This window comes from Rhincodon typus, chromosome 9 (assembly GCF_021869965.1).
Source record: "Rhincodon typus isolate 14 chromosome 9, sRhiTyp1.1, whole genome shotgun sequence".
In the NCBI taxonomy this organism is placed as follows: domain Eukaryota; kingdom Metazoa; phylum Chordata; class Chondrichthyes; order Orectolobiformes; family Rhincodontidae; genus Rhincodon; species Rhincodon typus.
Window position 1 is genome coordinate 70,328,119 of NC_063340.1, and position 24,298 is coordinate 70,352,416.

The 24,298-nt window shown below is 40.5% G+C and overlaps 1 protein-coding gene across 1 annotated transcript in view; it reads right to left on the minus strand.

The window, feature by feature from the left end:
- LOC109938368 (ALK tyrosine kinase receptor-like) overlaps window positions 1–24,298 on the minus strand; it is a 532,290-nt gene that overhangs the window by 275,705 nt on the left and 232,287 nt on the right. The window contains exons 5-6 of the mRNA XM_048601345.1: window positions 19,752–19,852; window positions 13,360–13,529 (exon numbers count right to left, since the gene is read on the minus strand). Of these exons, the coding sequence (XP_048457302.1) occupies window positions 13,360–13,529; window positions 19,752–19,852 (271 nt within the window). The remainder of the gene's footprint in view (window positions 1–13,359; window positions 13,530–19,751; window positions 19,853–24,298) is intronic.

The window sequence follows — 24,298 nt, forward strand, 5'->3', positions numbered from 1 at the left end:
GAGTTAATTTAAACCCTCCACAACAACACTAGGACAACCCTCACAAGGTACTCAGCCCCGGCTCCATTCACATGCAATCTGTGCAGCTTGTACAGGTTCCATCTCAACCAGACAGTCCTAGTGTTCCAGGAATCTAAAGCCCTCTGCCCTGCACCACCTCTCCAGCCAGAGATGTGATTTAAATGACTATTAGAAATTACGTAGAAAAATACATGAATTTGTAAATGACCTTCCTCAGAACTCTTCCGTTCTTCAATTCTGAAAAAGGGTCACTGGACACAAAATATCTACTCTGACTTCTCTCCACAGATGCTGTTGGATGTACTGAGTTTTTCCAGCAATTTCTGTTTTTGTTTCTGATTTCCAGCATCCTCAGTTCTTTTGGTTTTTTTAATTTTTAAGTGTACTTGTTGCCACACTTACGCAAGATTTCATTAAGGCTAGTGTTTGATGTGCAGCGCGGAGTAACAGATTGGAGGCTTTTTACCAGATAGCTGTTGAAATGCAATTTTCCCTTTGGCATGGGCATATTCCCCTTGCCCACCTGCCAGCTCAGTGTCCTGCTCCTCAAAGCATAAGGTCAGGAGCCTTATGACAGGCAAATCCCCTCCCTTTGCAACCCCATCTGGGAATGTTTGTATTTATTGTGCTCATTCAACCTTTGCAGGAGAGAAGCATTAAGAGACTTTAGCATGGGTAGATGTGTAATAAGCTTATAATGATTGATACAGATAGTGATATCAATCACTAGAGCTTCTGTATACATTGTTTGTAAGGAGAACGTGGCATGGGGCAAGTTAGGAGCTAAATGTTCTGAACGAAAGGTGGTTCAGTTTCATCAAAGAATTGCAGTTGATGTAAACCAATAAAGCATTTTATAGTTTTTATCCTAAATTCAGTCTCTACAATTGTGCCATTGACCCATTTAAGCTTCTGGTGAATAGCTATCAGATGTACAAGCCTGCCTAGTTGTGATGAAAGGTAAGTGATGGTACATGAGCTGATGAGTATTGTAGTTCCCTTTATGTTTTAAGTTTGAGCACTAGCAGATATTGAAGAGGCAGTGCCGCTGTGATGCCAGTAGCGCTATACTGGTAGCTGCAATATAATGAAAGACATTGATTGCCTGATGAAGGTGCCAGACACCTAATCTTTTGTGTGACAGCCCTTAGCAGTGGCAACATTACAATGCTGACTGATGCTTACAGGTGTACAAAGTATTGAGTGAACACTGGTAGGACACTAGCAAAGTGCAGAAATCATTCCAATTCTTGTGACACTGGAGTCAGGATCTCTTCAGTTTCCTGTAGGAACTGACCTCCAGAGGCACCTTGATCCCAGCTGCCTTGACCAAACGGGATGGCAGGTCATTAAAAGAACTTTACCTTATGGTTCACGGTCTTGAGGAGAATCGCTTGGAGACATTGCTAAAGTGTGGCATCAGTTTTTGCAGTGACAACTGGAATCTGAAGCAGGCATGACACTGTCTCTGGCTGCCAAAGTTACCGTGGCCCCCTAAAACTTTATGTAGTCGAATCCTTCCAATCTTCTGTGCATTGTTATACAAGGGGGGTTTCTGAGACTTGTTTTATGGGGAGATACACCAACATCAGATTTCCAATAAGCAAACTAACACAAGAGAAGAGAGCACTAGGCTTTGTCCAGCTTGTAGGCTTCCCATTGATTCAAGATCTCCGAATACATACACGTGCTCTCCATTACCATCTTAGCATCTTCCTGATTGTACAGGGATTCCACCCCTTCAGCATCCAGACTGTTTGTGACAACAGGCTATGCGACATGAAAGTCTGTGCCTGATGCCCTGGCAACAGACATCATTCATTCATTCAACACTAGACCCGATGCCAACTTTATTCCAGTCATCATGCCAACATCACAGACTAGCCATGGTGAAACAAGGGATGCCCTTCACCAATAGCTCCTGCCAGAAAGCAACTGGCATACACAGAGTCTACAACAACAATTACGATGCCAACAGAAATATCATCTAGCAGGCAGACAGCGTGTCCAAGCAGTGCCTTAGGGCTGGTCTGCAATACGAGCCTCTGCATTCTTCACAATGTAAACTGTGCACAATTTTTAACAAGAATAGTTAAGAACTACTGATTTGTAACCCCTGACATGAGTAGTTACCTGTCCTAGTGCTCTTATGAATTGTAACCCGAGCAGCAGACGCATGGAAATTGGAAGACTGCTAAGCTTCAGGATATTTCAAATGGCTATGATCTTGAAAACCTGTCAACTTTTGGGGCTCAGCCAAAGACTGTCACTTCCTTGTGAGGGTTGGGCCAGTCTTTTTACTGCATTGTGGTAATGTCCTGAAAGCTAAGTTCCCTGCTATCATACAAACAGGTCCATGGGAGAAGCTGTTCTCACTCAGAGAATGAACACAAATGAGACGGTGATGCACAAAGGAAGTAAGGGTGATGTAAGAAAAACTCACCCACACAGTGAGTACGGAACGCACTGCCTGGAAGTTTGGTGAAAGCAAATTCAATTGAACCATCTAAGAGGGCATGGGATGATTATTTGGATAGAAATAGCATGCAAGAGTATGGGGAGAAGGCAGGAGTTTGGCACTAGGTAGTGATGCTCATTTGAAGAGCCAGTGCAGGGATGATGGCCAAATGGCCTCCATTGGCACTATAACAATTCTGTTATTCTGAGACTCTGCAAAGTTTATTAGCTACTCAGTTGGCATTTTGGTAGCTTTCTAATGTCTTCCTGTCTTGCAGTTTTGGTATCATCTGCAAACTCTGGAATTGAGTTATTTGTTGTTGCATCCAAATCATTAATGCATCATCAGTCAACAAGGGACAAGAAGGTTACATTTGAACACTTGTGTCACACAGTTAAGAAATGCAAATTCACTTCCTACATGTATACACGTAGTTTATTATTGACCTCAGCTGTTCCACTGTGGAGAGGTACTAAGCTGAGACTGTTTCCCTAAAGGACTGTGCAACTCAGTAAAGGCAGGTGACCTCATATTATTCACACACAATGCTAATTATGGCTGGTTTCACAAGTGAAGGTGTGGGATTAAATTCACTTCTTTCCTCAGACATTTCTTGCCACAAATGATGGGCTCAATTCATGGAGCTTACTGGAGTGGACACATTGAGAGGAGTGGCAAAGCAATCATAAAATGTTAGGAAAACTGCCCCCAATTAACTCGTGGATGGTTAGGCTGGATGTGGGAATCCTGTCTGCTAGCTCTTGATGCCAATGACCTGTGTTCACTGGAATCCGGTAACGGTTCTCTGGCATCTCCCAAAGACTGCCCAGCAACTCTTTGGCCTTACCTGTGGCCTTGTAGTGCAGGAGAGACCACATTGACAGGCAATCAGTATCAGATGGAGGGACGTGGCAACAGGAAAGCGATCGCCCTGTCCTTGCCTCTCTTACTGCCAGCTCTCTGGTGACTTCCTGCTGGCAATCCTCAGCCCACCTCACTCACCTGGGGAATCAATGCCAAATCCAGACTGGGCTCTGGAGCATTACCAAAAGCAGTTATCACTGCTGGCATTGCTGCCCATGATGAGTGGCAGCCAATCTCTGAATGGGCACTCTTGAGCAAAAGGCTTCCATTGCTCAGGGGTCCTGATTGAATGGAAGACTTAAAGCTGGCCAGTTAAGTGCCTGCATGAGAGCACTCGAAACACATTGGGACTCCTCCAGGGAAGCGACATGGTATTCCCCAGGCTTTTCTAGGTAGGTGTTGGGGGTGGGAATAGCATTGGAGGGGGGATGCTCAGTCAACGTGCCAAGGAGAAAAGTAACTTTTACTAACCAGCCATCTGGCCCGAACAAAGTAAAGAAAAAGAAGTATTGATCAACAGAAGCACGAGAAGGTCAAGAGCACTGAGCCATAACGCTCTTCATCTGGAAGCCATAAGTCTTTCACTGAACATTTTGAGCATTGCCTTATTTACATCTTTATGCATAAGCCAGCTGTACAATTTGATCATTAGACTCAATTCATTTTTCTTTAATGTGATACTCACCTTCTGAATTACAGAATTTTTTTTAGTACTGACTGTATATACTGGAGGTCAGTCAAGAACTGTTTGCAGCAACAGATGTGACACAATATGTTCAATTTATGGTTTTATAAATCTGGATGAACTTATCATTTCCAATTTTACTGGCATGGAGTGGAAGGCAAACATTTTTTGATTTGTCTCTGAATTCACCACAAACACACCTTACACCACAGCAGTTTCAGATTTCCTCCGCTTTTTCTTCTGTGCCCTCAGTTTTTACACTCAGGCAAGTAGCTTTGAAGTTTCTACAATGAATTTTCACTCTCCAGAGGGTGTACTTGCCAAAAGTTTAATATTCTACACATCCAACCAAGACCTAAAGAAGCTGTATTCTTGGCTTTGATAGGAGTTCTTTGCAACTGGACAGCTCTAAATTCATACAAGGTGGAAGATGGACATTTTGTGTTTCCGTATGCCAGCTGCCTAAGTATATGTAAGGTGAAGCAAAGTGAAAAAGTAGAATTAAACACTGTGGCCAAGCCTCAATTCACTCCTGCTATTTATTCAAATGGTGCAGGGCATCTTAATTTGCTTTGTTTAGTAGCTTGAAGCTTGAACACGATAGCAACTCTTTGCTCAGTCACCAGGAATTAAAATTTTCATTCTAGGTTTGTTACACTAATACAGGGATCAAATCCAAAACCAGACCCGCATCCCATCAGGAATAGTCATCTGATATGAATTAAGCTACCCACTGCCTTCCAATGCCCTGCCTGACCTGGCAGCTTACAATGGTCTAGCCATGGAATGATATCAGAAAACGAGCACACTGACCAGCACTGAAGAATTCCAGAACAACCTGACTCTGATCCTATCTTTCCCAGAGGGAAACACCAGTAAATACACATAATATTTGGAAACAAATATACTAGTTATTCTGGAGGTCCATTTTGAGATATACAAAATGAGTTGGACCACTATGTACTATTCGCACGTTTTACTGTTCTCTCTTTTTGGGCAGATGGACTTTCAAATTTCACTTCCAGACTTGATAATTGTACCATTATCGTTATCATGGCATGGATATGGTGGTGAAAAATATTGTCCTGACAAGGCCTATTGAGCTTGAATAGTCAAAAGCAAGTTAATCCACACATGAAACGCATGGTTGACAGTCAAAAATCATTTGAAAGTGCATGAGACAATCTCAAAGTCTTTATTCTTTACAGCATCGGGGTGTGTCGGTTAGCAGGTGAAGCCTCACTGAGAGGCCAGCTTAACTCACTTGAGAAATGCAACTGATTGGGGTTTTTGCCAGATTAATAGCAATCAAGGGAAGGTCGAAGGCACAATGTCAGAATGTCCACAAAATTCTCTATTTGAAATCGGGAGATAGCAGACAACCTAACATAATTTAATATGTTTAAACAGCATCCAGAACTATGGTTTCTCGATCTGGGTGTGTTAAATGCAGAAAAGTAAACTGCTGCAATTCACTTCGTAATTGGGGTAGAAGGTTGCTTTAGACTTCACACACTGGGGCTAATAATCAAAGAGGAAAGGATCTCCAAAAGATACAGTCCACTTGAGAAGAGCAATTCAAAGCCAAATCAAACTTGTGTATACATCGACTAGAATTCATGTCAATTAGACAGAAACCTTCAGAATCTGTAAGTTACTTCATGAACAGATGCTCATTCTGTGAGTTTTTCAGATGGGCAGCTAGCAAACAGAATTGTTTTGTTGTTGATTGCATCGAGTCTAAGGAAGCTTTCCAGAAATATTTGCTAAACCAACTGCAGGCATATAATGTTGAAGAGCTCCTGAAGAATGCACATAAGTGCAACGTGATCTTTGCAGGTTGACAAAGCTTGCAGCCCCTGAGTATAAACTTGACATTTGCCAAAATTACGAGAACATCCAAACATAGCTATGACCTTCTGCATGCACCAAGGCAATGACCAGTCTTTTCATTAATTTTGAAAGGTAGATGGCAGAAAATGCTACTGGCAGGGGTAGTGCGATAGGGAAGGGCGTAGGGATAGGATGGGAAATGAATGCTGACCTAGATAATAACACCCACATCCCGGGAAAGAATTTTTTTTAAAAAGTGGCACTCCTGCCTGGTCAGCTAATGTACTGTGATGATACATCCTTCAGAGCAATCAGCTTCTTTCAGTAATTGTCACCTTGAAAATTCATAGGCTGCCATTTTATACATGAAGGTCCTGGAGAAAAGAGATGACGGATATGGACAGTGACTGCTATGTTGAAATTTTGTTAGTTAGCATAATTAAGATGATTATATTTCACTTGTTCGTGGAAGCAGGTCACCAGGACTGAACCTTTTATGTTGTGTGCTTGACAGAAATTAAATTCTGACCCCAGGCAGTTATGAGATGCCACATTCTACATCTACCATGGCCGGGGCTGCAAATATATCATTGACCTCCTCCTCCTCTGATAATATCAGCTCCATTGTCTGTCATGGCCCACCCCGATCCTCTTTCCTCTTTTGAGCTTACTTCTCCTGTAAGTGGAGAACAACATATCTATATATGTAAAATGTGCCTTCACCAACAAAGAATGTACATTCGGTATGGATGAATATCAGGAGAATGCATCACATTGTATAAGGATTAGCGTGAATTGCAGAGATGGCTAAATAAGGAAGTGAGAAAGTGCACAGAAAGTGAAAACTGGGCACTCTTCAAACTGAAGTGTTTATGAATAGTGTTGCAATGGGAATATACGTGAGAAGACAGTCTGATGAGGGACATTTTTGAGAGTGCACATCTATATTTAACGACTATGTGAAAAACTCAGGAAGGTTTTTAAAGTATATAAATTTTAACTCTATGCTGGATTGAAAAGGGGTTTACCATCTAATTTCTTGAAAATGAAATCAACAGTTTCATGTGTGCTGTGGATTAGATTGCTGCTTTTTTTTACTGGAAATCAAGAGATTCTGGAGAAACAGCTAAGCAGAGCTTTCAAGGGGTAAGAGGTGATTATTATTGATTACCTTAAATTATTGTCTTAATTAATGAACAAATCCTTCTGAGATGACTAGAGGGCATAATGTTGTCCAGCAACCCACAATGGACTTAGAGTTTTGTTCCACAGACTCAGCAGTCTGAGTAAAGAAGAAAAGGCAGAAGCTGCAAGCCTCTCTCCTTACACCCTGTTTCTCAGTGTAAGGTTCTGGGAACCTGTTAGAATTTCCGAATATCAGAATTTCAGTCTATCTGGTAAATCCTGTTGGTATGCTCTGTGACCAATTCCCAATGACTTGAATCCAAGGTGACTGGAAGCAGAGCTGGACATTTGCCAAAAATCTACAGCTATTAGCTCAGAGGAGGTGATGGCCTAGTGGTATTATTGCTGGACTGTTAATCTAGAGACCCAGATAACGTTCTGGGGACTTGGGTTCGAATCCTGCCATGGCAGATGGTGGAATTTGAATTCAATAAAATATCTGGAATTAATAGTCTAATGATGATCACAAATCCATTGCCAATTGTTGGGGGAAAACCTATCTGGTTCACTAATGCCCTTTAGGGAAGGAAACTGTCATCCTTACCTGGTTGGGCCTATATGTGACTCCAGACCCATAGCAATGTGGTTGACTCTTAATGGCCCTCTGGGCAATTAGGGATGGGTAATAAATGCTGCCCAGCCAGTGATGCCCTCATCCCATGAATGAACAAAAAAAAAATCAGATTTCTCAACTGGAAATCCAGTGGATGTGAGAAGTAAACACGTTTTATCCAATGCTTCCAGACGCTTGATCCAACGGAGCAGCTTTTACGCATTGTCTGATTAAAAAAAAATCCATGATCCCAGAAGACACAGGTATTTCTGCTCTATAACATGTGGCCATTTGTGGGATTAAGGGAACATAATTTTGATTTTGTATCATAGCTTGATTGTTAACTAGAGTTTGCCACTTGCTTCATGAATAAGGTTTGTTCATAATAAATGGATCACTTTGAGATTTCAGTCAGTGTCAACACATTTATATTGAATGCTATGCAAGTGGAGTATTGGGGCTTGACTATCAGCACATTCCTCCTGTCATAGTCATAACAATGGACAAAGAGAGACAATGTGCGTACTATAGGATGGAGATGATTATGCAACTGCATTTACCTTTTCTGACCTGGATAAGCCATAAAACCACCTCTTGAGACAGGGTAAAATATTGATGTTAACTACCTCAGCCACCTGTAACCATGCCATCTTTGTCATAGCAGCAGATTTCCTCTTTCTATCACAGGGGAAGATAATCTCCTTCCAGTTTATGGTTTGATTGACAAAGCCAAGTCGTTATAACAAGTTTAGCTGTCTTTAATGTGGAGGTATGAATGCAAATTTATGCTTTCATAGATAATTAAGTGCTTGAAGGAAATGCTTGCTTTTACAAAGGCTTAAGTACTTGAAGGAATTTAAGTGTTATAAATGAGAATCTTTTTCAAATATAATAAAGTCTGCAACAAATAGAATTTTATTTTACTTCATCTCAACGTGGCTACTGATGTCTACCCATGGAGATTCTGAGTGAATTGGGATGGAAGGTATAAGGACAAAGGGTAATGTGTGGAGATACATGGGTTTACACGAGTTGGTGCAATGTTTGTACCTTCATAAAGGGCTCTGGGGATGAGCAGGAAGTCTTGGCTTGGTATGAGTTGGCATTGGGGCTAAAAGGGCCTTGGGCAAGCATTAAAGGGGCACAGGTTGGCACATGGATGGCATGAGGAGCCATGGGGGTAGGTGAGGTCATGATATGGCATGAATTGGCATAGGTAGGAATGGGGGGTGTTTGGAGAATGGTTGTGAGGTGAGGGCTAGTGGGCAATTTTTAAAATTCTAAATGATTGTGGTCATTAAACCACCCAAACCCACCACCCAACAGCCGTGTAGCTACCTCTGAACTCTTTCCAGGCCTTTCCGGTTAGTGTACATACCTCTCCCAGAATGAAAATCTAAAGACTTGGGGCAACTTTTCCTGGACCAGAAGTTTTCCTGAGTCCATGTTCCCAACTTGGGAGCAAAAAAGCGGTTCAAAGTTTACATGTTGAAATTGGTAATTCCAATGTGCCAAAAGAGTTTGTGGATTTCCTGCCAGCTATTCCTCATCACTGTCACACCTCCACTCAGAATCCTACTCTGCATTGCTAATAAAATTCTTACTCCAATGTTACAATTGGGGTTCGAGAAACTATTCTGAAAGAAAGAGCAGTTTGCGTAACAGTTCTCAATAATCTCAAGATGAGGATGCAGTGGCCTAGTGATACTATCCAGAGACTCAGGGAATGTTCTGGGGATCCAGGTTTGAATCCCACCATGGAACATGGTGGAATTTGAATTCAATAAATATTTGGAATTAAGAGTCTAATGATTACCATGAATCCATTGTCAATTGTCGGAAAATAAAATCTGGTTCACTTATGTCCTTTAGGGAAGGTAACTGCCATCTTTACTTGGTCTGGCCTAAATTGTGACTCCAGGCCCAGAGCAATGTGGTTGACTCTTTAACTGCCCTCTGGGCAATTAAGGATGAGTAATAAATACTAGCCTAGCCAGCGATGCCCTCATCCTGTGATTGAATTTTTTAAAAAGTCTGGACAATTAGAAGCTTCAAGCAGAGCCTTGGCCTGGTCTTCGCCTTACAGGACCAGTTCCTACAGTTTGTAATCTCACATTAGTTCAAATCTCTCATAATTTTGCCAAAAACATTTTTATATTACAGGGATCCCCCTAGCATGACTAAACCTTCAAAATTGTACAGCACTGGTAGATAAAGTCCAGCAGTAAATATCATGTATTGCACTTTTTGTACTGGCAGTAAAATAAAATATGCATTTGCAATTTGATTTCCCAGTGAGATGCAAAATAGTCCTCAATTAATTTTGTGTCAACTAAATCATAATTATGTGAACTAATAAAATAAAAATAAATAAAAGCAACTGATTTGCAGAATACGATCTAATTTAGTAGATGCAAATGATGATAAACCACTTTGTAATCTCTCGTACAGTTCATTATGTTTTCAACATATGGAATAGATTTCCATACAGAATAGAAGAGGCACATTGGTAAATTAAATAAAAAGAAACACAGAAAGATACAATGGGGTAGTAATAAGATGCCTCTAAAAGAATTAAGATGTGTTGAATGATCACCGGTCCATCACTTTTGTGTAATTTAAATTCTTGTGCAATCAAATGCAATACTCTCTACCTTAGACAGGTTAACTACAAATTGAGATCTTAACCAAGAGTTGCTGTCATGTAAATGACAGGAAACACATTCCAGTCTCATCAGTTGACGCTCATTTTAATTTTTGGTAAGTGAACTAGAAGCCTGTTTGTACTGAATTCTGATGAAGGGCCTGCTAGAGATAGACAGCAATCTACCCCCAGGGTCACCACTGGTCCAGCCAATCCACTGTAAATAATGCAGAGGCTCGAATAAAGTCTGAAGTCCATTGTTCAGTCATACCCCCAACGTGTGTTTTGTTTATTTCAGATCCAATTTGCTGAATTTCCATGATTTTGCTGTCTCTCAGCTTCTCCTTGGTACACCTCTTAGATTAACTGAGATACTAACAAGTTATTCAGTTCTCTTATGCCTGTAATTTATTTAACGCCTCCTTCCGTTGTCTGATGTGAAAATCTGATCAATCAACAGACAAACCTCCTAGTTTTCAGTGGGTTAATTCATTCTCCTAATGGTTCCTCTATGTTTATTTATTCCCCTCCTCCTCCTCCTCTTCATTTTCATCCAATTAGAATGTTTATTCACATTTCAGATTTTAGAGCAAGGACTGAGTGGAAAAGTGTGATCTTATTCTCTCCAAGTATGCTGGCTATCCTGCTGTGTGTTACCAGCATTCCTAGTATTCAGCTATGCAAAGATTTTCTCTTTCAATTACCTTCTTGTTGTTTGCACACAACCTCATAACATGGTCATCAGAGAGTTGCATGAAACATTAGGACTGTTAGTTAGGTGTGGTTGAACTCATTTCAGCCTAATGGATTTGAGGATTTCGATCTTCCAATGATTCCATATCAGCCAAATGGATTTTAGGATTCAGATCTTCCAATAATTCCATATCAGCCAAATGGATTTGAGGATTCAGATCCTCAAATGATTCCAACATTGGCCATAGCACAGGCTGTCCAGTGACATGGCTTACCTTGACATGGGAACTACAGTCTGATATCACTACAGGAGTGGGGGCCCTGAAAACAACAACGATCACAACCTGTAATTTTGGGACACATTGGGCAGAATTTACAAAGCTCTGTGGAGGCAATTATGGAGTCAGGCAATAGCAGGGAACGCTAGGAAAGGCAGAATTAAAAGCACCTCAAACATTGAAACAGTAACAGTGACAAGCCAGGAAGTGGTGGGCAGATAACTAAGGCAATTACTTGTATGAATAGCATCACTTCTCAAAGGGACTGCAATTTTGGCCAGGCACGTGGGGCCTTCTGTTTCATTTGTAACTCACCTATGCAGAGGAGGGTGGAGCAGAGTGAGATGTCACAGGCATTACATGATGAATATGAAGATTTAACTCCAAAAGGAACAATCTGGCAAATCCTCAGACCAGCCTTGTGTACAGCCTTGATACGGATGCACCTCTACTGTATAGCAATAGGCGTAAGGAATTGGCAGCCTGTTCACATCAGCATTATTGTGCCTCCATCCAATGCTGCCATCCCCTGCTCTATTCACATCAGCAGCACATGTCTTTCACAAAGGGGCTGCTGGTCACTATTTGTTATGGGAGCAGTGACTGCCCCTCCAGCCTTTGCAGCCTGTCGCCTGTACCTAACTCGATGACAAACAGAGGGATGGCCTAACAATTACCAACTTCCCCAGTATAACTAACCTATCAGGAACCCCATTGAAATGCAGAGGGTCAGAATGTAATTCTTTGGATAGCTTCTAGCTGCATCCACAGAGCTTTGTAAATTCTGCCCAATGTGTCTTGAAATTACAGGTTGTGATCGTAGCTGTTTTCAGGGCCCCCACTCCTGTGGTGATGTCAGACTGTAGTTCCCATGTCAAGGTAAGCTGTGTCACTGGACAGCTTATGCTATGGCCAATGTTGGAATCATTTGTAGATCTGAATCCTCAAATCCATTTGGCTGATATGAAATTATCAGAAGCTCACTTTACTCCAAATCAAAAATCCTCAGCTTTCTGCCTGAGTCCAGAAACATGAGCAAGAGTTTAGACTGACATTTCAGTGCAGTACTGCGGGAGGGCTGCTGTGTAAAAGGTGTTGTATTTCAGATGAAATGTTAAAGAGAGGATTTGTCTGTCCCCTCAAAGTGTTAAAGATGCCACACTACCAGGCAAAGAAGAACACTGGAGTTATCCCTAGTGTCCTGGTCAAGATCTATTCCTAAGTCAACATTACAAAAACAAATGATCTTGTCTTTTGACTGCTGTTTGTGAGAGCTTACTGTGCGCTATTTGTCTGCCATGGTAGCTACAAGTGTGACTGCAATATAAAACTAATAATTATTTATAAAGCATCTTGAGACATGCTGAGGTCATGAAGGGAGTTATATAACAGGCAGTGGCGTTGGCAAGGTTCACACTCCTGAGCCCAGGGCTCGTCCGCTCCTTTCTAACGTCAGCTTTTCATTTCCTTTTTACCTTTTCTCAAACTTTTCTTTTACTTTTTTGTTTTCTTTTGATGGGCTTGGTCACAGTGATGGTGGTGGTGGTGGACCCAGAACAGGAGCCATGGCAGCAGCGGTGTCGGTGGGGCCACTGAGTGCCTGAAAGAGCAGCGGTGTTGCCGGATGAGCAGTGAGGACTCAGGGCTGGCCGACTGCTTTGTGCTGATGACCTCGGAGATGGTGTGACATTAGCCCCAGGTTATGACCGGCTCTGGCTCAGGTGTGGTAGTCTCGGCGTTGGGATGGAGGAGACCGGAGCTGGGCCCATGGCTCAACCAGGGCACAGCAGACGCAGGAGCACTGGTGGAGGCAATAATCGTTTTCGAGATCTAGAGCCCACTCCATATACCCCGCAGCCCAAAACAAGAACAAATGTAAATATGAACTCTATTGCTGTATCTTCTGGTTTTATATTCTGTGTTTCAAAATGGCGCTGAGGAGTTCCGACACTAAACATCACTTTTCATTATATTTATAATACACATGACATTAAATAAATAAATCTAATAAATACAAGCCTTATTTTCTATATATCATGACTAGACACATAAGCTGTAAACTAAAGTGAGCCACACGATGGACAATTTCCTGGCTGAGTAAGTGGGCCATACCATCTCTCATATATAAATCAGAAAACACTATACCTGTCAGACACATCTGGCAATTTCAATGTTGCCTTTTGCCAGCTTCCTGAGCCAGTAATATTTGCGAATTCCCACAGTGTCCTGATGTATTCCTCGTCGGTCTTGTTTTCCACAACCAAGAAGGAAAGATTTCCCACTAGAGTTCCATATAAACATAAAGACATATGAACCTGCATACAAAAAGATACACATACAATCAGAGTCTATATTTAAATTCACACAGTAAATCAGCTATATCTCCATTTTTCATCTTCAATATGAAGGTAGAGGAAATAACAAAACCATGCGCCATTGAAACCAAGGTTAAATTATCCTCTTGGGTCTTAATGGTGGTGTGCACAAACGCATGTGGAGGTATAATGTTGCACTGAGGCAGGGAGATTAATAGAAGCAGGAGGAGGAGGGAAGCGCCAATTTGATGGTGAAGCTTCTCTTATTACAGTCATTTTAAAATATGCATAATGGAAGCATGTTTTCCTTTCTCAATCTCTTAACAGAAGATCCTCCTCCAGAGCTACAGGTCTCTCCAGACATTCATCTAGTTTTCTAGTCCTTCGTGCTTGAAGTGACAACAATTTACTAATGTAAGGGATTGAAACATAGATCAAATGAAACGCATCTCTCACAAGCAGTCTTATAATCAGCCCCTTCTAGGAAAACTAAAATAACTTTGCAAAACCTGTTTTTCTGAAGAAGGGGCCCGACCCGAAACATCAACTTTCCTGCTCCTCTGATGCGCCTGACCTGTTGTGTTCCTCCAGCTCCACACTGTGTTGTCTCTGACTCCAATATCTACAGCTCTTGCTATCTCAGAACAATGACTACACAGTGATTTGAAGTGCTTTAAGTTACAGTGAGGATCTAAAAAGCTGTATAAAAACATAAATGATTTCTTTCTTTGGTTAATCTAATGATAAGTGTCCATCAGAGGCCTAAATCTTATCTCTATTAGCAAGCCAACTCACCCCTACTGGAATCACAGAGGGAGGAAAGTACCAGTGTTTGCTTTACCACAAATCCTGAATCAGTTGAGTCACGGATGAGAAAGTTGATCTGACGTGCAATATTGCCAAGTTGCCAAACTATGTATAATTTGAAGACGTATATGAACAGTCTGAATCGATAAGAAAAAGTACACTTTATATTACATTTCCTCAAGTGACTCAATTGAATGCTATTCTCCTTTTCCCGCGTATTAACCATACCAATTGTCTAATTATTTTTCTTATCTAATATTAGCTAACTAATCAATAGCGTATAAATTGCAGTTGTGACCAGCTCAATACCACATTATTGGAGTATTACTGAACAGTAGTTTATTAATGCCAGTTAGCCTCCATTTGCTGCTCTTTTCCTGAACACTATAATATTGGTGTGTGCTGGAGATATATTTTGAGTATTGCAGTGTCAATGGTGTCATTTATGGTGTCATTTAATTTCTTAAGCTCTTTAATACAATATCCCAACAATGCCCTGTTAAGGTAGCATCACACCACAAAGCAAATTTTCTATCCAGCTGCATTGAGAGAGTAGGAGCACAGCTAGTGCAGGAAGCAGAATCTTGGAGCGGTCTAAGCAATTTTCCCAAAGCAAGGTGTTTGGCTGAATTGGGAGGCAAGTGTGGCGTGGCCTACCTCAATGTTGTGATCATCTCGCTCCATCATTTATACTTTTCACAAGTAACGGGGAAGGATTCTAGCTCTGCAGCAGCAAGATGCCAATTCACAGTCATTATTAATTGTTAAATGGCTTGGTAATACCACAACTTCCCTCATTTATTTTCAGACTCCCATCTGACCAAACTTGCCAAGTAGGTGAGAGTCAGAAAAACTCGACAAGCAAACCAGGTGGTGTATCAAGCAGATGTGGCTTGCTACCTGCTCTGTATGACATCCATTTGAGGTCCATGCTCTATGGGCATTTGTGGGTCGCTATGACTGCCTACCTAAAGAGGCATGATGAATGCAGAAGGAGCAGGACTGACAGCAAACCCAGGAGTAACAGCAGCAGCAGGTCATACTGAGAGATGAGTAACCTGTATAGCATTCCTCAGTCATGCACCCAGAAAACTATCAGTGCAGTGACTAATCTCATCTGCATAAGCTCACATCGGTTCATTTTGTTCTCCGAAGACGAGGTCAGTACTGCAGTCTGGGCGGTTGGATTGGGAAACATATCTGCCGTACTTCAATGTAAGGGAATTTGTCAGCAGAATGGGGTTCCATTCCATAAATGTTCAGGTGATCACTGTTTACCACTCCCTGAAAATGTGTGCCTGCGAACCTGGCAACTGCACAATCTATACATTATGGTGCACGGATACCATTCTGGTACCTTGCAAGGCTGATTATTGAGGGACAACTGCTCGGTGTGACATGGCTCGTGACATCTCACTGCTATGGACTGCAGAGATAATGTCACTCCTGCCTGAACCAGGGCAGTGGTGGAGCAGAGTATAGGCTGCCGAAGATGCAGTTCAGCAGCTCAGGCCTGTCTGGGGGCGAGCGGGGGGGTGGGGGGTGCCCTCAGGTATCATCTACACAGGGTGTGCTGCATCATTCAGACATGTGGTGCTCTGCATAATTGGAGTTGGCAATGAGCTAGATGCTGAAGGATTGGGGGAGCAGGAGCAGTCACCTGAGGAGGAGGATGATGACACTGGGGTGCAGGAAGCTGAGATTATCCAGGACAGAGCTCAGCTGTGACAGGTAGTACAAGCCAGACAGAAACCCACTGATACCTGCTTCCAATTGTAGAGCATTGGGTTTGGCATACCATTGTAGACTGTTACATTTTTGGTCATGATGTTTAAATCTGGTTGGCATTGTGGCGATAGCATTCAGCCTCTGTTGGTTTGGTTTTGTTTCCTTCAGTGTTCGATTAAAACTCACATTTGTATTTGTATTTGTTTCAATGTTTGCCTGTATGTGATGTCCCATGACTGGACACTGACAAAGGTAGCCACAATGATCACTGCCTGGACCCTTGCCCGAGAACACGAATGCAGTGCTGAATTCAATCCCCCCATTGGAGGGGTCAAAGTCAGTGAATACATCTTCGAATGCATATTGTGTATGCTGCTGATGGTCTTCTGCTGTAAGCCTTTCTCCCTACTACATCTCCACACCACCAGCCCTCCCTCCCCCATTTCCCCCACATCCCTCTTCCAGCAGTTGTTCCTGTTCCGTGTCACCTATTCTCATAGTCTCTTAAATGCTGTAGCCCAAGGGGATGCTTACTGCTGCTTTCTTGTGTGGAGTGAGTGGTCCGTGCAGAATGTTTGAAGTCAGGACAAAGAATTTCAACATATGCCAGTCCACGCCCTACAAACTTCAGCAACGATAAGCAAACTGAACACTACCAAACACTTCTTCATTCACAACCACAGACAGTATAAATCAATCCGGAACTAATGTGCAGTTTGCTTCTCCTACCATAAGTAGTGTTAGTAGGAGGTCCTCCCTGCTGCTGAACATGTGTTTAACTGTGCAGGGCAAAGAGAGGGCTTTAGCACAGTGCTGCATTCTCAAACAGCAGCACTGGTGTCATATCAGCAGGCCTTCCTATCTATCGATCCTGTATAGCTCTGGTGCATCCTCATACTTGTGTATTGATGTCCCGACTAAAATGGTGTCCAAAACAGCTAGCACCAGAAATGTGTCACAGACACTAGTTTGAAGGCAAAATGGAGGGGCGGGTGTCATGAACCAGGCACTAGGGAGCTGATATTTGTCGTCAAAGATTCTGCTGTCTACCCATAAATAAAGTTATGGATGAACACTGCTTTTACTTGTCAAATTTGATCATTACAGATGCGACGTAATTAGCTTCTTAAGCATGAAACCTGAAACACGGATGATTTAATTAGCTTGCTGTGTTTTCCTAAATTTACAAATTTCAGCTTGATTTCTCTTTGAGAAAAGCCCCAGTACAGTAATAAGGTTTCCACTATGATACATTTCAGGAAAAATACATTTTTCAATCACGTATAATTAAATTTATGCGTTGTTTGTTCAAAGCAATTACAGGTGCTCATTCTTTCACTCTGACTAATGCTTCTGCAAGGAAATATAAGCTTTCAGTAATAGGTTATGAAAGATGACCTGATTTCAGCGTTCAAAATGCTTCAGTTGGTTTGAAGTCTTTTCCAATACAGAGCATAGAAATGGTGCTGCATAATAAGGATATAAAAGATTGCAGCTTGAGAAACAAGAGAGAACTCTCCGTGTAATGTCGAGAGATTCTGCAAACTGCACACAGTCAGCTGTGTGGGAAACCCTTCAGTTTTCCTGGTGAAAATCATAACATCGATGACTAGGCTTTTGAGAAGGAGGAAGGTTTTGAATTTTTCACGAAGGAATTAAAAGACAATGTATGAGTAAATTGGTTGTAATATTATTATGAAATACCTAACTTTGCAACACTTACTTTGTTGCAATCCTTCTTTAGAATAGCATACATTTTTACTTCTGTGAGAGAAATGGCAGATAAAATGCACTTCAAATTTGTTTCAGAGTAAATAGACCAATTTATCTTTTCCTTTTTCTTAATGGTAGCTTCCATTACCAGGCCAAACCATAAGAGAAATCTGCATGTCTATGAAAGCTCACTCCAATTGGAGCAATTTAGAAAATAGAATATCCACCATTCACTTGGTGCAGGTGTGCACTGCAGAATTTTCAAGTTGACACATAGTCCTAGGAGATTTACAAGTTTATTATCCATTTCACAATATCTAAGCAGCAAACAAGGACAGTCATCCACACACTGTTGGTATTTCAGTAATGCAATAATCGATCAAAGGTGGTGAGACCTTTGCATGTTAATAGTTGCACTAGTAGTGCCACCAAGTGCTAAATCCAAAAGTTGTCCGTTATGAAATTGGGTACTTGCAGCTGTGGGCTAATGTCCTACCTTTGCCTGCTTCCACGAACAGTGGAGCTTCAGCAAATATTTCCTAAAATGTTTTTTCTTGGATAAATTAAATCTACAATGGTTAAAAAATAAGACAAACTTGGTCTTATTATCACATACATCATGTTCTTGTTCATTCGACAAGGCAGAGATAACCATGTTCATTTGGTCAGTACAACTGGAAAGCTTAAAGGATTCCTAGTCCTTGCTGTGTCCTCAGTCATTTCTTAATATCACATAGACTAAACGTTATTGTTTGGCCAATGATATGTATGACAGTGAGGACCTTAAGAAGGGATTGAATAGTGTTGTCCATTTGACCCATCTAAAGCCATTGAGTCATACAGCACAGAAACAGACCCTTCAGTCCAATTCATCCATACTGACCAGATCCCAATCTGACCTAGTCCCATTTGCCAGAATTTGGCCCATATCCCTCTAAACCCTTCCTATTTGTTTGAAGATTCTTCCAAATGTTCTCATGAATGCACATTCTGGTCGAATTATAGTTCAGAGTGGGCATGCTTATGGTGTAGCTTTGGAATCTGTGTGGATCATTGTGATTTGTTTGACCATAGTCTCTTCACAATTCATCAGGTAGGGAAGAATGAGTCAGATAATTAGGTACAGAAATCTATTTATGTGACTCTATCTTTGCTCTGCAATTACTCTGATCCTTAAATATATAACACTATTACAACAATTTTTAAATGATGTCAGTATCAAATATAAGGCTATAAATACAGTGTACAGCAGTGTGCAGTGTACAGTTACAGCAATGTCTAAACCAATTGCAAATTCTAAAAACAAATCATATAAAGATCCAAATAGCCACCAATATTTGCAGCTCATGGCTGAATATTTAGTTACAGTCAAAAAAACCGAAAAAAAACAGAAAACAGGAAGATTCAGTAGGACTCAACACCTGTGGGGCAAACAGCTGGGAATCTGTCAGGCTAACAAGTGTCCTGCCTACCAGTCAGTGGGGAAGCCCCATCAATTCGTGAGGGAGACTCGACAGAATCAAGTGCCTTTCAGGCACTAAGGAGGCCACCATCGGGGCTTCCTCATGATTGGAGAATGACATAGGGCTTCTTCTATAATTAACTGAGCCTGGCTGCTATGGTTCCCACTGCGATCAGCTTCAGTTTACCCAGCTCAACGTTTCAGGTCTGCATCTCTTCAACAGACTTGAATAGTTAACTTTGTTTCTCTCACCACAATGCTGCCAAACTTATTAAGTTTTCCATCATTTACCTGATTGTTGTAATTTCAGATTTCCACAATTCACAGTATTTTGCTTTTGTATTAATTTCTTAGCAGTTAGTTCTCTGGATGGACAGGTGATAGATTAAGGATCCCAGTGAGGCCTTCAAAGAAGTATGATTTGCTGGCACATTTCTCTTATATGGACATATAAATAATTGTTTGGAAACACAGTGATGAGCCTTTGGGTAAAGCAGAAACAACAGACTTGCCTCACATGCAGAGTTCCGGATAGGAGTTGGAAAAATTGGGCTTCTCAACTCATTGAAGTCAGCTATCAGAGTCTCCCTAGTGTTCAGGAACAGGGCGTGATCTGAAGAACAAAGCACAAATTAAAAGATACATGAATTGTAGTCTCTCCAGGTAGAACAATTGTTTATCTTTAAAAACTTATTATTTCTGAACTGCAGTCTTTCTTTATTGCAGCAGCTACTACTTCTCATTACAGTCATGTTGTTTTCGGCCCAAATAGCTTTGACTACTCTAAGCAACTGAATTGATCTCTCACAAAATTGGTCTGTATGCAGCTGATGCATGGTTAGTTCCTAAGAGGTGTGGATGTGAATATGAACACTGCTTGAGAAATTCCCATGAGCATGATTCTGAAGATAAGCTGGCAAGCTTGGTTTTTTTTATATCTATACAGTACTTACATGGAAGTCATGTATCACTGATAAAGCTGCTACAAACAATGATGTGAAGAACCTAACAATGAGTAATCTCCCTCAGTGTAAGTCTTAGCTAGGTTGTGTTTTGTAAGAAATGAATGGTTGGAAGCAGTTGATGTGAATACACTAAAATTATGTGGATCAATTGGAGTTTTATAGGCTCAGTGTTTTCCTTCTTGTGAAATAAAAGACACAAATAAAAAATAAATATTTATGTAATTATATTAAATATTTATATAAAATAGATATTTATATATTTATGTCATGTGAACAATATATATACTAACTAAAGATAAATTTACAATAGCAGCATATTGGTTATATTACTGCACTAGTGTTCTGGAGGCATAGACTCAGGAATAAGGCAAATAGTTCAAATTTCATCATGGTAACTACAAATCAAATTCAGTTAATAAATTGAATCTGGAATGTGGAGCTATCCTCAGTAATGATGACTTCGAAACCGCCAGATTATCATAAAAAAAAACTGACCTGGCTCACAATTTTCTTTAAGGAGGGAAATCTGCCATCCATACCCAGTCTGACTTTTATGTGCCTTCAGCAATGAGGTTGGTTCTTCACTGCCCTCGGAAATGGTCTCACAAAAGACTCAGTTAAGGGAATCTAGTAATGAGCAATAATTGCTAGCCTTGCCAGCGACACCCATTGTCTGTAATCTATATAGAATATAAATGCATTTAAACAAATACAATATCTAAAAACTTGAATTAGCTTAAGAGTTTTATTATGCCTTAAATAGATGCAGTACTGATTAATTATTTTGCAGTTCAGTCACCATATTTCTATTTTGTGCTCAGCAAGCTTGCAGGATCAGCAATAATAAGTTAGACAATTATTGGTGGTATTCACTGACAGGGGAATGTAAACTAGCATAACCAGAGAACTGTTTCTTTTTCTGAGCATGCCATGGTTCATTAACTAGTGAAGCTGGCTAGAACGACACTGAACAACTGAAGGGACCTCTTGAAAATCCAGACTTGCAAAGCACTGGACTTGAATGACAGTTCGATGGGTACCCAAGAGACAATGTGTCATTGAACATATTCAAGACTGAGTCAGACAGATTTTTGATTGAAAAGGGGGCCAAGGGTTATGGGGGACAGGGCAGGAAAGTGGACTTAAGGTCAAATCGGATCAGCCATAATCTTTTTGACTGGCGGAGCAGTTAGGAGGTGTTAAAAGGACTCCTCCTGTTCCTTTTTATATTCTTACCTTCTTAGGTGCTGCCAACTGCATCAAACTAGCATTGCATTATATGTGTCTGCGCAGAGCTTTCATGTAAGAGTGCAGTATTTTATTTCGTGGAGTGAATTTTGCTCATCGGAATAAAGGTAACACAGCTGGAAAATTGGAACTTTTCAATTTTAGTTGCAACACAAGTTACAATTAATACAGCTTATTTTCTGCTACCCTAGTGATGAATTTTATTCATGGCCTGAAAAATTCTCCACCGCCACCAACATGACATTTTTCAAATTCTACACCTTCTTGTGATCTCTCAAACAAAGGTAATAACTTAGCATCAGTCAGTGCAGACATCCAGGTGGTTTCGTACTTTGACTTCATCATACAATATATCAGTTTATCACTTAAATTGCAGGAGTGGAGCGGAATAGGAGGATGAAAGGGAGGGACAAGAAGTCAAAATCAATATGTTTGCAGAGGCACACTTGCAACCTGATTTTATCAAGTGCTTTCTGTCTGCTACATAGGAAGTTTAGGAGGCTAGTTAATGCCCAAAGTATGGGTGCTGCATGGACAGATTTAGATATCATTAAATTGTATGACTTTTTAATGACTCATTTAGTATAATATTGAGTAGGTATTCACACATTGCTCAGTTGCCATTAGCTTCCTTTGGGAACAGAAGCCTCTTGTTGTACAATGTCAAACAAAAAGATTAGTTGATTTCAACTGTTGCCGCAGGTATGCAGGTGCAAAGGATATAAAGCATCCTTAAGACAAACAGCTTTTTCCATAATTATTTATCTTCTAGACATGTTTGATAAGAAGAATCCCATTGGTAACTCACTGGGGAGGCAGTAAAAGAAGTTGGCAATTGGAAGCCAAAAGATGATGAGAGGTAGCAGAATCTTTAAGAAATTTAAACTGTCAGCAGGAAAATTCAGATGCAGCTGTGAATAACTGAGAGTACAGAATAAACAGTGAATTTTGAGATTGGAGTTTCATGATATTCATGATGTAAAGGGGCAAAGAGTAAAACAGAGGGTTTGTCTATCATTACTGTAATGTATGATGGGTTGGCAAGTCCCATATTAAATAATGGATTGTTTATTGTGGCCTTGGTGCTGTTCCAGGATGATCAGTTAATTTGATCACAAGCTAATGGGAGAATTCCTGTCATCCTAGATGCTGTAACTACAGAACAGGTGAGATCCCAGGATGAAATCTGGCTTGATATTATCTTTTATCTAATATGATGATAATTTGCTGAAACACAGGTGTTCAAGTCGACAGATATTCTTTAACAATAAAATAAAGGTTTAGTACAGAGATGGAAAAGTGATAAAATCAATCACAATAAGCTATTTAAATATAGAATGCAGTATAGGAAAATATTAAAATGCACTGCAAAACAAAATTTTCACCTATTCCCCAACATCATCACTATATAGCATCAAATTCAGAGAAAGTACCTGTCTGTCTCAAATCTTTAAAATTCAACTGATCTTTTCCAGTTCTTTCCTGTGAACTGCGAAACACTTTCGCATGTTCACTCACAAACCTGAGAGCTTAGACTTCCTCCACTTTCAATATGCTGCAGATTTCTAACTAAACACTCGTGGGCTAAGTTACACGAATTAACTGTCTGCCAATGTAACTTATTATGTCATTAGTATATACTCCTTTCTAGGAGAAAAATTATAACACACTCCTGACCCTGGCCAGGTCTCCTCCAAAACTCCAATCTCTGAGTTTTTTCTAAGCTAAAATAAATCCTTGATCATCCTGAACAAAAAACAAACCCTTGATGTTTACATTCTGTGTCATAAACCCAACACAGAACTAGCAACTTTCTCCTCACATTTTAGGGATTCCCCACTCTCTGATTTATTCTTGATTAGATTATTGTTGCAGAAGGACTGATTAACCTAGTTATTTTTTAAAACCTTTTACAAACTTAACCAACACTTATATGCCACTATTTTGAAATCTAATCGCTAAAAAAAATCTATATATATTCATATGTATGTAAAAATCAGACATCTTTCATCACAACATTTACACTGAGATTTTCATCTGCCAAAGCAAGTCTATTGGCAGCAGAACTAGCCTATTTTCTCTTTTATACACCTTCAGTTATACCTATTTCAGATGTCCATTCTCCTTTATCAACATCAACATTCCTCTTGTATGTTTCTCTAGTCATTCTTGAAATCTGTTCCACTCAATCCTACTCCACGTTCCCCTACCCCGACAAAAACATTACAAAAAACTATTTACCAGCCCCATTCAGTTCTGAAGAGCAATCACATTAGACTTGAAATGTTGACTTTGTTTCTCTCTCTATAGATGCTGCCAGACCTGCTGAATTTCTCCAGTACTTTGTTCTTATTTCGTACTTTGAGCATCTGCAGTATTTTGCTTCAACTGGCTTTGAAATTTACATAAGTATGGAGTCACTTTTAGGATTTCATCTGACTTCAATATTCGAAGATGGGATCAGCCGTCCTAACACCATTTAAAGTTATGGAGCATAGGACGAAGAACAATGTAAAATAAAAAAGAATTGCTGAGGGTTCAGAAGCTTAAAGACAAGAAGGAAAGATAATGGTTCAAAGATGTAATTGGTTATTTGGAAAGTGGGGGACAGACCAATAATAAAACAGATTTTGTAAATTAGGATGTTGAACAAGAAGTGTACAACAGGTGGCATGAGTACTATCTCACACAATCCAGGATGAGCTACCACCAAAAACCGGTTGTCAGTTTAATCAACAAACCAGTGATTTAAGTTTTCGTGAACCTGTACCGATAGCTGCGAAACACTCACACACACAGACACACACACACACACACACACACACACACAGACACACACACACACA